General features: G+C 32.2%; 1 protein-coding gene across 1 annotated transcript; it reads left to right on the top strand.

Annotated features, from left to right (window-relative positions):
• The first annotated feature begins 8,975 nt into the window (after positions 1-8,975).
• On the top strand, positions 8,976-11,486 carry LOC139091671 (peptidoglycan-recognition protein SC2-like). The gene is made up of 5 exons (XM_070641816.1): positions 8,976-9,159; positions 9,265-9,498; positions 9,564-9,757; positions 10,010-10,714; positions 11,122-11,486. Exons 1-4 carry the CDS (start codon positions 9,150-9,152, stop codon positions 10,334-10,336), a joined length of 765 nt encoding a protein of 254 aa, XP_070497917.1. The 5' UTR covers positions 8,976-9,149; the 3' UTR covers positions 10,337-10,714; positions 11,122-11,486.
• The last annotated feature ends 5,157 nt before the right edge of the window (positions 11,487-16,643 follow it).

The raw sequence follows: 16,643 nt of genomic DNA, 5'->3' as shown, positions 1-16,643 counted from the left end.
AAAATGGCCAGACAGTGTAAGTGTCAAAAATTCAATTTCAAAACTTAATTCAAATTCAAAAATCATTTAAATTTCCAGCACGTCCATTCGATCAATGGACTACATTGGAAAAAGTGGTTATGATTGTGATGGGTGTAATTGGATCTTCATGGGCATTTTTTACTGTATGTTTCTGTGTTGTGTGGATTTGTTCAAGATCATCGTCAAAAAAAGTCAGTCCAAAAACTGAGAATGTTGCACCTAATTAAAACATCATATTTGTGAATTAAGGGCTAATTAAGGGCAAAAGTCAATTACTTTCTTATTATTAAATGCTTCTTACTGTCAATATTTGACCAATTAACGATATTATTATTGATTTTTGATTTTCCGTCAGTTTCTACAGACAATGCCACCAAATCGAAAGTGTAAATATTGAAATTAAATTCATTTTTAACTAATTAATTCCAATTTTTTAATATTTTTAGCGTTTTTCTTTGATGAGCTTACAGTCTGGCAAAAAGTTGCACTTATACTTTCTGTATCATTAGGAATATTGACATTCATGGTGTCATTTTGTTATACATGTTGCTACTTTTATCGAAATTACTGTCGATCGAAAAGACATTTACAAGTTGAGCCAGAAAATAATGACCAAGAATCTATTAAATAATTTAAATACCAACAAATTTGCTTATTTTGTGTTTATAATATGAATTTTCTAGTGAAAAGAAATGAATTTTCAAAGGATTAATAATTTTTCTATTATCTGAAATATATTCAACTCTCTGTGATGGGACTTCTATTTTTCTATCCAGAATGCAATATTAGTCGACATTCTTTGAATTTTTAATTTATGAATAAAATATGGAAACATAATTTTTGGGTTTAATTGCAAGTTTTGTTATAAATATCAAATTTAAACTTATGAGAAATAAAACAGAAATTCAAAATTTGAATATTTGAAACGAACTACATAATTGACTATGGATTTTCTAACCAAATTTATCTTTGAATGGATTCTCCACATCGCATTTTTGATTACAAAATTCACTGCAATTGAATGTCAAATTGAAGAAATTCTTTCGGATTATGATACATAAGAAGTGAGCACATTAGGATAAATAATATATAAATCAATTTCAGCAATTTTAAGCATAGAAAAACAGATTTTATATAATTCAAATGTGACAAACTATGAAAATTCTTGTCTTCAAATCAAAAATCTAATCAAAAGTGCGTTAAAGTGAACGCATTTTGCAGTATCATCCAAAAACCAATCTCCAAATCAACCATCAATCTACCTTACAGTCTCAACAAATTCCAAAATCTAACCTACCAATTAACAAACAATTCAAACCACTTTTAACAGGAACAGCTACAAAACTGCCTCAAAAATCCCATTATCCGTTATCACATTAGTTTTATTCACAAAAAGTCTAAACATGGAACATGAAGGAACTCATTGTAAAGTACTCATGTATCATCATTATTCAAAACAAAACACGCCATAACTTTCTTTTGAAATTATGCATGTATTCTCTCACTGTTGCACAGTACTGTGAGTGTTATTGTACATATATTATGAGAAGGAGATTGGTGGTGATTGTGTGGATTGAGCAATTAGTGCGCATTTGTTATTGCATGGTTTAAGTTAATTTTTAACGGCTTTTCTGGATTTGAATACTTAGAAACCACGTGGTAAAAATTCTTAGACCAAACAAGAACATTTAAAATAACCTCAAATAGCCTAAAACAATCACCAAACTCAAAATGACCACAATTACATCAATTTATCATAAAATAATGCTCAAAAACCACGACACAAAGAAAATGAAAGAAAAATTTGCTGTTTTTTTTTGTGGAATGTCCAAATGAGCTGTGAGCTACAAAAGCTGAGGATTTATAAATATGTAAACTTTTTTTTTGTTGTTATCATCAGTACAGACTAGCAATGACTAAAAAGCAGTTGAGAAAAATGTTTTATTATTTAAATTTCTCAAAAAAAAGGAGAGAAAAAAAATGTAATATCCGGGGAAATTGGACATAAACTACAATTAAATGAGTGCCACTTTGCCACTTTTTTTATAATGTAAATTCGCAACACCATACAGTTTAAATGCGACAGAGAAGAGGAGACACACAAAAAAAAAATCTTTATCATCATTGTCATCGTCATCATCGCCGTCGTTTGTCCCTAAGATGATGGTAGAGACGAAAAAGAAATGAATATCACATTGCATTTAATTAAAGGGTATGAAGTTGAGTGTATTTTTATAATTCAGATTGTTGAGTGTGGCTTAGAGGTTGGTAGTGACCGAGAGGTAGTGTAAATTGCAGATTCAGTCTTGGAAAGACCTCATAGTTGCAATTGTGGATTAAATAAATGCATTTCAAATTGAAATTTCATGGCAAAATGGACAACAAACCTAAAAATTCTGTACTCAAGCATTTTGATCTAATATTCTAGCTGGTTTCCATAGAACAACTGCATGAGCTTCAATCCAACCCTAACATTGCTACTAAATTCCTAATTTACTTACTTCAGAGTGGCCAAACAGGCACCTGTGACAGGCAAAAACCGTACAAATTATCAAGAATTTTTTTTCTTACACAACCATATAAATTACCAAGAATTTATACGGTTTTGCCTGTCACAGATGCCTGTTTTACAAATCTTTTACTTACTGTAACTATGTTCCTTTGTGGAGCTAAGGTTACAATAAGATGCTTTCCATCTATCCGCACATTGAGCTGACATTCTTTCATCACTGTTTTGCGCCAAGTAGCTAATTTCCTGATATTACATACGAACCAGGTCAAAGATAGGTGATTGGCAAGCGGTAGCCAGCAATAGAGCCAGTTTCAGGCAACGACTGAGTGAGACCATGAATCATACTTGATCTGTTCCGTCAGCGAAGTAAGTATGTAAGTACATACGAATCTACCTCAAAAACTTGTTAATTCATTTGGCACAACCTCTTATTAATCCTTAATAGACCCCTAAAAATCCCGTCACTCTCCAAAAGTAAGAAACCGAAGTAAGCACTAACAGCAAATAAATTGTAAATTATTGTTCTTTTTCTCTCGCGCGCCCACACAGCACAAGGAGTAGAAAGAATATAATAATGGGTACAAATACAGAGTACTGTAATAAAAACGAGCAAAAAAGGATCTCGAGAAAGACACTTAAAATTGCCAACAGTCAGAATGAATCAAGAGTAACAAAAACAGCCGCGGTAAATTAATATTTTATATTTTAATATTTTTCAAATTAAATTTATGATCCTTTCCAATTAAAAGTGTTAATTAATTAATATTTATTTACTTTTCGCGCTCTTTCTACAGTTTTTTGCTCGTTCTATGATTTTGTGCTGTTGCAGTTTTTTTTTTTTCATTTTTATTTTTGCTTATTTCACCCATTTTATGGTGTCATAAGTTTTAATTTGTAATTTGTGGTGATTTGAGATGGTATTTATATTAATTCCGTAATCAAGGGTTAATTAATATGGAGGATTTAGGTTAGGTGAGCATTTTAGTAGTCTACCTTTTGGATTTGAAATGATATTGCTAAGTAAAATTATGTTTGAATAGATTTTTGAGCATTTTTCTTAAAATTATGAAAGAAATATTCTAAAAATCAACGTACGTAATTTTAAGTAATGATTTACGTTTATTTAGCTCCACATGGAGATTTTAGGTCTTAAAATTTCATCGATTAAACTCAATTCACTAAAGATTTAAGCATAAAAATGTATTAAATTGAGGAGCAAACAAGAATATTACAAATTAATCATTAAAAAAACGTTTCTAAATAAGCAAACTTATAAATTTCAATTTTAACTTTACGTATTACGTTACGTAAAACGTAGAATTCATTATAAATCATTCTTTAATCCACTTTAACAAACAAATTGAAAATTATTTATTAATATCTTGAATATTACAAAATTTAGTCCTAGAATTTGATGCCCCACTTCCAATTAATGATTCAAGCAATATGATTTTCCATAAAAAAAAGTAAATAAATTTAATTCAATAATCTTGAGCATCTTCAACTGCTCATTTCCTTTACAACAAATTTTTTATTACATTTTTTGAAGAAGAAAATTTGCTCTTAATTCATTTCCATGTTAAATAAGGCATAAAAAAGAATAAAATATATAAATTGTAACAAATCATGAATGCTGATGAATGATGAGTCGGCCTTCTGTCAATTCATCATTTTAAGCAAGTTATAAGGAAAGAAAATCTCTCTTGTGAAATAAATTTCAATTCAATTTATTCAAATTTGGTCTTGTTATTGCTTGTTCCGACTCTCAAGAACATTATTTGACTTTTTTTTGTTGTTGCTTTTTTCAATAAGCATAAAGTAGCCTTTTATTCATATCAAGAAAAATCTTCTTCATTACAAATTCACCCTCAGTCAAGTTAACAAGCCAGTGAGTAGTAGCAATGATGGAAAGGAGGATGAGAAAGACAAATGCACATAGAAAATCTTTGTGGACGGAGGGATGTGGGTAAGAAAATTCTCAAGGATCAAATATTTTGTTACTTTATAGATGATTATTTGGATTTTATTTTGGGTATTGAGTTGGCTGATTGTCCGGTTCAGTATTGGTATGTGGTTAAAGTAGCGATGTAATTCTAATGTCTTGATTTGTTCCTAAAGATCTGCTTTCAAACTTAAAGCATCACTTTGAACAATAAAACGTTGATTTAAAACGAAATAATTGATGTTATCAAACTAAAGCAACGCTTCAAAGCATAATCTTGTCTTCAAAGTTGAAGTGTCACTTCAAAATTAAATCATTGATTTATAAACTGAAGTCACGCTTGAAAATTGAATTATTGCTTATTTTTGAATTAATTCTTTAAACTAAAGCTTTGATTTGAAATTACGCTAAGAATAAATACTAAAGTGACAACTTTAAACTGAAGCATTGCTTCATAAATGACGATTTGCTTTTAAATTGATGCTTCATTGCCAATTTCCTTCAAAAAAATAACAAATGCGCTTCCAAATCTTCTCAAAATCCACATTGCATTCAACCCTAACTCGTATGTTTTCCCTCAAAAACAAATTTTTTATTGAATCAATGGAAAAAAATGAAAAACACATATACATGCTCGCATGGGTTAACAGAAAAAGGAAGATAAAAGGAGCAAAAATTTATTAAATCAAACAATTTATTCAATTGATTTGCCTGAATTTGACTGTAAAATGACCAAGTTATGGGTAAGATTATATTCTTTATTTGATTCATGTGAACTTATAAATTTAGATTTTTTTAGGGTAGAAAGATTCCTTCAGGATGAAATGAGATTTTCCACAAATTCAATTTTAAAGATTACATTTTGATTTCTTGAGATAGCTATTTTAAAATCGAAGAATAAAAGGGAAATGGATGTAAGTTAAATAAAATATTCTTTTGTTTTCCAATTAGAAGTTTTCTATTTTCAGGCTTATTTTCATTATTTTACTATACATAAATCTTTAATGAATAAATAGAGAGGTAGAGATACGAGGATTTATAATTAAAATGTGTATGTGGAGCTGGATTAGGGTTTGCTGAGTGAGATTTTCGATAATTTTAATAGTTTTTTGCAATATAAACATTAAAAATTCGGAAAATGTTTGTGTCTTTGCTAAGAATACCGTTAAATTTGAAGGTTTGTGTCTTAGATTGATGATTTTAAAACTTAAAATTGAATTAAATTAATTCAGACATTTAAATCCCTGAATTTGTCGCAATCCACAACTCAAATTAGAACCCCTAACATCACACCGCACACACGAATAAGACAAAACTTTCACATTCATTTAGATTAGATTTTACTTCAAATATTCAATGAATACAAAACTATCAGTAAATTCTTATTTATTTATCTTCCAAAAAACTTTTATTCATTCAAATGAAAAACGCTGAAAATGTTCGCATCCACACATGCTGCAATTTACACCGAAATTTAATATTAAGTGTATTTTATTCATCTGTGGTATCAACGAACAAAGAACAGCCAGATTCTTTTTCAGCATAACTAACAAAACTAACTTTATTTAGGTTCAATTAATTGGAATGAAATTAAGATTATAAATTGTGAAAACAAAAAGGCGAAAATTTACATCAACTATGGGTGAGAGTTGAACGGAATTGTTTATTTGCTGTGTTGTTGTGGCTGTGGAAGTTTTGCTTACTTACTCCAAAAACAAAACAACGATAATAAAGTTTAATTAAAGTAAATAAACATACAATCGAATGGAAAAGATAGGAATAGGTGGATGGTATTGGATGATGATAAAAATAGATAGTTTCCTTCCTTAATAAGTTTGGGAGTTAGTTTGTTGTGGAAATTCGCACTTAAGGAATTTGCTCTGACGAGATGTGGTGAAATGGAAGTGGAATTAGGGATTTTATAGCAGAAATTTCAAAGATTCGTGATATTTTAAATGAAATTTGAATTTTCCTTCCGAATTTGCGATAATTTTATGTTACTTACCATTTTAGCCCATTTTGTGTTGTTTCATTGTTGGTTTTTAACCTTCTTATAGTACTTTATCACTCTATAAACTGCGAAAACTCACTTTATAAAGGAATTTAATCCAATTTCAATGCTTTCTGCGATTTTTTGAAAAAAATTGTTTACTTTTTCGGCAACAAACAGTTTCAAATTCCTAAAATACGTTACATTTTTTTTGCATCTTTCCCATTAAAAATTCCAATCCCTTGACATTTAATCTAACAATAACTACCCCTAACCTTGAATTTCCTAACAACAACTCCCATTATTTCTTCAAATGACGATTCAAAATGCGAAAATAGTTCTAAACAATACAGAAATATCTAAAGAAACGGAAATGCTTTATGTCAGTTTAAGAACAAATAGAAATCATTAAGGAAGAACTCAGAACCAACTTCAAAAATCTTTGCAAAATAACATTAGTAAGTTAAAACTTTTCGATAGGAAATGAAGCACCAACAATTAAGTAGGCGGAGAAGCATCAACAAACATATCAGACAGCACTTGCCGGTAGTTGATGATGCGTGAAATGGAAAGGCCATAATTTATGACGGTGTGTGAATAAGTGTAATTTTCAACCCTTTATTTTTTTAAAAAATACCCCGTCAAATTGCCTTCAATACATTGCAGATACAAAATAAATAAAAGAAATTTTCTCCACTGTTGTGCTGCACATAGTATCAACAAATGGCATATGTGAAATGTGCAATAGATTGGTTTTCACATTTCGAGTGTGATGAAAAAAAAAGAGAATTTAAATGGAATTTCGAAACATTGCAAATAGATACAAGGATGAATGGGTTAGGCAGCGGTAAATGACGGAGTAAAAAAAAATTGAATTTTAAATTTAACCTCTTTTTTGCAGGTCGTTGGGTCAGGGGTTGCTGTGATTTGATCTAATCAATGATATTTTGAGTTTTGGAGGGAACTCCAGTTGAAATTGGTCTTCATGACTTAAATGAATACAAAGAAGGACATATAATACTAAAATCAACAAGCTGCTGTATTGTATTTAGTGTATTTGTAATTAAAAACTCCATACGGAATGTAAATTAAATCTATGATGTTTATTCTTCGGATTTCAAATAAAAACTGAAATTTTGCATCAAAAGGGGGTTTCAACTACGAACAAAAGATATTATTTGAATTTCAAATGAACGTTATGACAAAAATTTCTTTATTTAGATTTTAAAAATTATCAAAATCATTTATATCCTAAATTTTAAACCTTGCCAAATCACACATTCACCCCATAACATATCATGTACATCGTATCATCAGCAGAAAACTCGAAAATTCGATTGAAATTGAGTTTGAAGTGTGATACATTGCACCATAAATACATTCATATTATATCCAACATGCTGTTAACGCCAATTCCAATGCCATTGCAGTATGAATAACCCGAATCCGCTCCCCTCAAATATTGCCGGTAACTGTATTTGAAGGCAGATTAATAATTAAATTTCAAGTTGATTATTTCACTTGATTTATGTTAAATTGTTTAATTGGTAAATTAAAAATTTACACATTGAATCCTCTTTTAGATTATACACAGAGATACACACATGATCCACATGTATACTGACACCAACATTAAAGTCATATCATCATCGACTAGGGAATTTGGAATGTTGATGCAGATAATGAAACTGTTGGGAAATGAAAATTTTGTTGGTTTGGGCTATTTATAGGGAAAATTCGATTATCATTTATGTGGATGAATTGTAATTAATAGTTAAATGATTTCTGCAAACCACATCAACATGTTTATAGATAGGTGTGCATATATATTGAAGGAATGTGTCGAGAATGTCAGCAATTCCGCAATTTCATTAAGCAATTTGATTTAATTTTTATGATTGAGACAACGTTGTTGGTTGAGTTTTATCATAGCAGGTGTGGTTTATCGATTATTTGCGTGTTTAGGATAGTTTTTGCTGTAATTAAGTTGTTTTACTTTTTTTGTGGATTTTTGTACATTATTTACATGAATATGACTCATTTTTTACAATTTTTGAATTCAAAATGACCGTTAAATTTCTTCAAATTTAAATTAATGAATTTACTATCTTTTTCTGCGTTTTAAAAAAATTTATAAGCAACATACTACATTAATAAGCATAATATACAAGACTAACTATGTCAATGTGCTGCATTATCATCAAAACTAATGATTTGTACCAAAAATAGTAAATTACGTTCAAAATTTTGAGTTTTTGTTTACATTTACATCAGAAATAAAATTCTAATCAAATATTTTAAGAAAATAATCTATAAATAGACTTAAACAAGCAAGTGATATTTATTATAAGTGTATAAAGAGAACGGGAGCATTAATTTTATATTCTTTATCACAGCAAAACAATGTTTCAGTCGTTTTGTGATTTCTCAAGAAATTAGTCAAACAAATCTGGATTATCGCATGATAAATAAATTTATTTGCAGTATAGTGTGAATAATTATACTATATTTTATTGATTTGTTCTTACGGGATGTAATTCCTTAATTTTTATGACTTAATATGAAAGAAAATATTCGCTAGCGAATTTTTGTGTTGTTTTAGTGTTTTTTATTAATTTTATTAACTTAATTTGTAATCAACTGTAAATTATTTATGACCCGGAAGATTAAATTCACTCGTCACAATGAATTATGGTATGTATATAGTGGATATCCGCTTAATTTGTATTATACTGGATGTTTCTGCATTTTACTGGATCATTTTATCATTTAATTCACTTTACTATATCATTCATTTAGGCTCAGTTTCAAAAACTTATTCCATTATTCAATTATACTCTCCAAAAGTGGCTATAAGTAAGGATCTTTCAGACTCTGACATTGTGATGATCCATGAAGGAACTCCATTATTCTTCCGACGACGACGACGAAGCATCCAACATCATGAATCCATAATTAATTGGAAAGTGTTAAGCCTGCTGCTTATTCTCATGGGTGGATTATCAATAGGAATTTATTTATTAATAGTAGAAAGTATGAAGCACTGACCTATATTAATTAAATCCAAATTTAACTTGATTTAATTGCATATTTTTTAGATCATCGACTAGATGCAAATTTTCGATACAAATTAATCGAATTAAATGCTTGGTATGGAGATTACATAGACAGTGAAATATTTTCAAATGAGATTAAACTACAGCTGCCAGTCACGAATGTTATAGTCTCACATACACGTGGAAATCACTGTTACACAATCAAGATGTGCTCTTCGCTAATTAATAACATGATTGTGAGTATTATCAGTGCCTTAAAGCTGTAATTTGATAGTGATTATGTTCTGGAAGTATTTGACCTTTAAATTCAACGGCGCAATTGATTTTCATTCGTTTTAGTGACCGACTTTACCTCCCTAGATTCTATAGAATCCGCAAACACATCAAATATCCCACAATATTTACAAAACAAATCACTAAACTCAAATCACATGCTTATCATAACTCAAAATACACTAACTGATGATTCAATTTGTTTATATTTGCAGCAAGATGACCTTGCTGACATTCCTTTCAACTTTTTAATTAGCGATTCCGGCGACTCATATGAAATACGAGGATGGAATTACGCAAGCGGATTTCCAGCTGTTTATAATAAAAATGAAAGCATTGTCGTGGGATTTATGGGAGATTTTACAACAAAAATGCCGACTAATTTTCAACTGGCGGAATTGAGTGCATTTATTAATGAGTCAATAAGGAGGAAGAAACTAGTTAGGAATTTTAAATTGTATGGAATACAAAGTAATGATGAAGAGGATCTGAAACTTCATGATGGATTAGAGAACATGAAAGGATGGAAGGGAATTTTATAAGTTTTTTAATGATATTTTGTGATACATTAAGAAAGCAAAAATGCTTTAATTTTAAGAGATTTTTTAATCCAGTGAAGCTATCTGCGCCATAAAATATCGCAGTTTCTATTAAATAATTTTTAAATTAATTAAAAAATTGATAAAAGTGAAAAGCAATAATGAATTTAAATTAAAGTTCAATGTCTCGTCCATTCAATGTTATCAATCACCAAGTCTGGTGTGAATTTGATGCTTTAACGCAATGTCAGTGTCATTGTTGCACCATAATCATTCAGTCTTATCATTTTTTTGAGTTTAACGACATCAGCTGTTTGTTTTTCTCATGTTCTATTTTTAGACACTTGATTACGCTGTATTATTTTTGGAATATTATCATTTGTAAGTATTTAAGGTAGGAACAACTCTTTCACTTTATTAAGATACTCACCACTAGACTACCGAGGAAATATTCAGTAAATAAAAATAAATTGAAGTCAATAAAAAGAAAATTTTTCCAAAAAGACATCAAATCAAGCGAAAATAATCAAAAAGTTATGTCATACTTTACATAAATATACATTCCTAAATGCCTCCCATGTCACATTATTTGGATTATTTTCTTTTTATTGTTTTTGCCTCAAGTTATGTATGCAAATAATAATACACATATCTATATATTTGCGTATTTATAGCCCATATGTACATACTCACCATATCAACTCTACTTATTTTACATATTGGCTTCTTCCTTGTATATATACATCGACGTTGAAGATTATTCATTCATATTTTTTATTTGATTTCAGATGAGACAGCATATTTATGCAAAAAACAGAAACGACGGCGATGCCTATGGAGATGAGAAAGCAAGAAAAAATATTTATTGTCATTTTCTTTATCAAGTTATAGAACAACAAGCGAGACGAGTAAGTGAGGTGCTGGTAAATTGTTATTTTGAGGAATAAGGCGAATTTTCATGCTTTTATCAACGCTTATTTACATACAGTGTTAATATGTTTGGTAGAGTTGATAGTCACTTAATAGTCAGCAAGACAAACCTACTGCGATTTACTCAATTTATGCTAAATTAAAATACATCAAAAAATATGTACATGATAGACTAAAGTGGAATGTAGTCAGGATTATTATAGAAATATTTTTAAAAGCGATGAACAGCTCAATTCCATTCCTAATATTGTTCATACAGAAAAATATTGAATTTGTATGTTAAATGCCAAAAATATTTTCTCCTTCTCGGTCTATAAAGAATGCTTTTTACCATTTTTATGATTTGTCATATCTCTTTTTATTCATTTTTATTTACTTGGATATGTCGCATGATATTATTTTTTGGTTCCAGTTCTCGCTTATATATTTTTATTGCCCCTTTTTTTCTTGAACACTTGAGATTATTAAAAATATTGAAAAATTTTTCCATCACAAAAATTGCTCTCGCTTGTCGATTTGAATATTTTTGATTATCATCTCATTTTGTATTGTAATGGAAAAGATTTTATTTGATTATTCAGGGCTATGAGTAAGTTGGAATGCCAAATAGTCAAGTTTATGATAGTAAGATGTAGATTTTGGCAGAATCAGGCGACCCAGGGTCATTAGGACTGTTAGAAGTAAGCTTGTAAGATATTTAGACCTAAAATTGAATTCTGGTCACTAACTTCAATTCTGCCTATTAAGTCCCCAATTCTAGGCCTTCAAGCTGACCAAACCTCTTACTTTTCCCCCTCAAACACCACAAATCGAAGCATTCATTGACATTCTACCAAAATTAAAATCGAAATTGCTTGAATGAAAAGGGTTGAAAGAAGCAATAAGCATTATATTCTTAAATATGTTTTCCTTCTCCATTCCCAGTTCACATCGATCCGTCAAAGGGAACAGACGTGTTTTTGATTCGCTCCGCAATTAATTCAAAATTCTCAAAAGCTCCAGATAACAACAACAGAGATTAAAGTTTCGAATCTCAGTTCAACTTGTTCAGACGTGTTTTGACTTGTTCGGCAAAATGGTAGAAACAACAACAAATCTCAACAACGAGGAAAGTAACCAAAAACTTTCGGAAAAACAACCTGAATCTCAACAACAAGATTCAGCACCCGTGACAACTCTCATCACCGAGGATATAAACAACGAAAAGCAACATGACATTGAGATGGAAAATCTCAAAACAAAACAGACAACAATGGATCAATTCGTCCAACCATTAAGGGCAGAAAAACGTCGCAGCCAACTTGAAATCTTCAGTGCGCCAGCCAAAAAGATATCTAGTGCTAGCAAAAAGAAAGATGACAACAAAAAACAATTTGACTTCTCAAATGCCAGGATGAATCTGTACGATGACAGATTTTTCAACTTCAGCGGAGATAACAGCAATGCACCAGAACAACCAAAACAAAGTGAAATATCATCATCATCGAAAGACAACAACCTAACATCACAGCAGAAACCAAAACCACCACCGATCCATATAACTAGTGGTGGAGGACAGGAGATCAGAAGGTTGATGAACCAGATCAACAACCAACCCAGGAGTTTTATGATCAACGTCAAAAAGGATAAACTCAAAACAAAAGTTGTATCAACGGAGAGTTGGGACGACTACGACAGATTCATCAAACTCCTCAGAGAAAAACAACACCACTTTCACACCTATGCAAACCAAGAACCACAGATGAAATTCGTGCTCTACGGACTTCCAATGATGGAGATCGTAGACTTGGAAAAGGAGTTGAAAACGGAAAACATATCACCAGTTAAAATTGTCAAAATGACAATGAAACAAAGGAGACACGAAAACGACGACGACCAGAACTACCTTCTGTATTTTAATAAAGTACAGGAAGGTAACATTTTGGAAAACCTTCGAAAGGTTAACTGTGTCTACGGCTTCAAAGTAAAATGGGCTAAATACAACAACAGGCGTAACGGACCTTCTTTCTGTTCGAAATGTTTGCAGTTTGGTCATGGACAACGTGGTTGTAACAAACCACTAATCTGTTTCAGATGCTCTGAACAGCATGATTCAAAAACCTGTCCTTACATTTCGATTGAAACCAACAAGGTCCCAATCGAAAAACTAAAGTGTCACTTCTGCGGCGAGAAACATACAGCAATCTCACAAGAATGCAACATCAGGAAACAAATAATCGAGAAGTGGAAAGCTAAATCAATGAACGACAACAACCGAAATCAAAACAGACCATCAGGTGAACAACAAAGGAATTCACGAAATCCTGCTGGACAACAAAGGAATTCACGAAATCCTGCTGGACAACAAAGGAATGCTCCACCAACATCAAAAGCAGGTGAACGATCAGGCGGATCTGATCAATTTACATCACAAAGACCAGCTAGGAGTATCCCAGAACCGGTATCAACAACATCTAGAAAACCAGCTTCTGAAACCTCCGCACCAGTCACCATAAAATCACAAAATAATCATCCACAGCAGAAACCCTCAAATCAGGGAATCAAAACAAAAACCGAAGAAATAGGAGAAGGGGAAGGAATGGAAATAACAACAGGTCAAAGCCAAAGACCAATAACAATCATCAACAGAACTCAACGCAGGTTGTAGAAATTATGGACCTAGACTTCAATTCACTAACCTTGGAAACAAACAAGGTCGATCCTGAACCTTCATCCAGTGGTAATACAAAGGAACAAATTTCACCAGCCCAAGGCACAATCGATGAAATGAGCACAGAGACAGATTTATCAAATTGCATGTTCTTCATCAACTCATTCATCGAAATCATCACCAAAAAACCAGAGTACCTAAAAAAGGAACAGGTACAACAAGCCATCGGCCAAGAAGTTGCCAAAATCTACATGATCCAACATGGATTGTAGTCACCAAAGAATCAACGTAATTTACTGGAATGCTAACAGCCTTGCAGATAAGATGTTAGCATTTCTCGACTACCTCAGCATGCAAAACGTTGATGTTGCGTGCATATCGGAAACATTCCTAAAACCAAACTCCAAAGTAGACTCGCATCCTGACTACGTAATTCATCGATTTGATCGCATTGATAGACCAAAAGGTGGTGTTGCGATCATTGTCAAAAGAAATCTAAAACATCAGCTTCAACCAAGTTACAACACAAAGCTAATAGAATGCATCGGAATAAAAGTCTTCATCAACGAATCAATAAGCTGCCACATCCTCTCCGTCTATCTTCCAGGAGGAAGCAAAGGAAGGGAAATAGACAATCATCTAAGAGATGACATCAACAAAATAACAAACATCAGAGGAAACTACTACATCTGCGGAGACTTCAATGCAAAACATCGAGAGTGGAATTGCAACGTAGCAAACAAAGCCGGGACAATACTACAGGATATGTCCGGGGAGTTCATGATCTACTACCCCGATTCACCAACGTATTATCCAGAAGATCCGACGAAATCTGTATCAACAATCGACCTGATGCTCTCAAATTCCAGTCTGAACACTACAGAACTAAAATGCACAGAGGCAATGAGTGACCATTGCGCTGTGTATTTTCAAATCAGGACATCCAAAGTTGACAGAACAGACAACACAGTTTACAGATATGACTACAGAAATGCCAACTGGAAAAAATTCAAATCGTATATAACTCGTCGCATCGAAGACAGCACTCTGGAAAACCCATGCAACACAGTAGAGGAGATAGAACATCATATCAAAGTATTCTCAGAACTCATCATGGATTCCAGAAACAAAACTGTGAAGAAGAAAAAGATCAACTTTGAATCGACAAAGCTCACACCAGAAATCAAAGACTTAATCAGGACGAAAAGAAGTCTTCGACGAAGATGGCAACGTAGCAGAGATAATCAAATCAAAACTGAATTAAACATTCTACAGAAAGTCATCAAAGACAAAATTAAGGAACTCAAAAATACAAACTGGAATAAGCGGCTTTCAGAAATCCAACCATCAAACCAAACAGTCTGGAGGATTGCAAAGCATTGCAAGAAAGGTTCAAAATCGATGCCACCGTTGATTGATGCAGATAGAACATTCATCACTAATAAGGAAAAAGCCAGCGTTCTCAGTGACTATTTTCGTAAAGCACACGAAAATCCACTTGAGGACAACAACCCAGTACATACCCAGGAAGTAGACAACGCAGTGAAGGAAACATTGGAAGGAGAAAATAGTGACTGCACAGAACTTACAAATGTAGAGGAAATCTCATACATTGTAAGAAATCTGAAAAATCCTAAAGCACCAGGATTAGACGATGTCAACAACATACTCCTCAAAAATCTTCCACCAAAAGGCTTCGAATATTTGAAGTTCATCATCAACACGTGTCTCAAACTTAACTATTTTCCGAAAGTTTGGAAAAAAGCTAAAGTAATCCCGATCCCAAAACCTGGCAAACCAGCAAACGAAGTGAGCAGCTATAGGCCAATAAGCTTGCTTAGTTCCCTAAGCAAAATATTGGAGAGAGTATTGCTGAATAGAATAAACGAGCATCTGGAGGATAACAACATCATTCCGACTCAACAGTGTGGCTTTCGCACAGGACGATCAACATCTCACCAACTCATCAAAGTAATCAAAACAGCAAAGGAAAACATAAGCAGGAAGAAATCAACAGGAATGATCTTCCTAGATGTGGAGAAAGCATTTGACAGAGTCTGGCATAACGGACTCTTGTTTAAAATGATCAAATTAGGGTTTCCACTACCACTTATAAAAACTGTAAGATCTTTCCTAAGTGAAAGAACTTTCTCAGTTTTTATTAAAGGTCAGTTCTCAGAAACCAATGAAATCAAATTCGGAGTACCACAAGGAGCAGTGCTTTCACCAACTCTCTACAACATCTACACATATGATATTGTAAGAGAAACAACCAACAATATCGCACTCTTCGCAGATGATACTGCATTGTATCATTCTGCAGAAAACTCAGCCGATATTGTAACACATCTACAACACACTGGAAGAAAAGTACAACAATACATGAACAAATGGAAAATAAATCTCAACAAACAGAAGACTCAAGCCTTATTCATCACAAATAGGTACTCCAGGCAACTTCCAAGAGACAACATCAAATTCCTCAACGAAAACATCAAATGGGAAACCGAAGCTAAATATCTGGGAATGATAATCGACAAGAGAGTGACATTAAAGCAGCATGTAGAATATGTGACCAACAGAGCTCACACTGCACTAAGACTACTTTATCCCCTCATCAGCAGGAACTCACATCTCGACGTTCGAAACAAACTTCTCATCTACAAGCTAGCCGTGAGACCCATCTTCACATACGGCTGTCCAGCATTTGAACGGATGGCAAAAACACAT

This window comes from Chironomus tepperi, unplaced genomic scaffold (assembly GCF_022539635.2).
Source record: "Chironomus tepperi strain 1889 unplaced genomic scaffold, CSIRO-AGI_Ctep_v1 contig_257, whole genome shotgun sequence".
NCBI classification, from domain to species: domain Eukaryota; kingdom Metazoa; phylum Arthropoda; class Insecta; order Diptera; family Chironomidae; genus Chironomus; species Chironomus tepperi.
The sequence above is the reverse complement of the archived record's forward strand: the minus strand, read 5'-3'. Positions and strand labels throughout refer to the sequence as shown.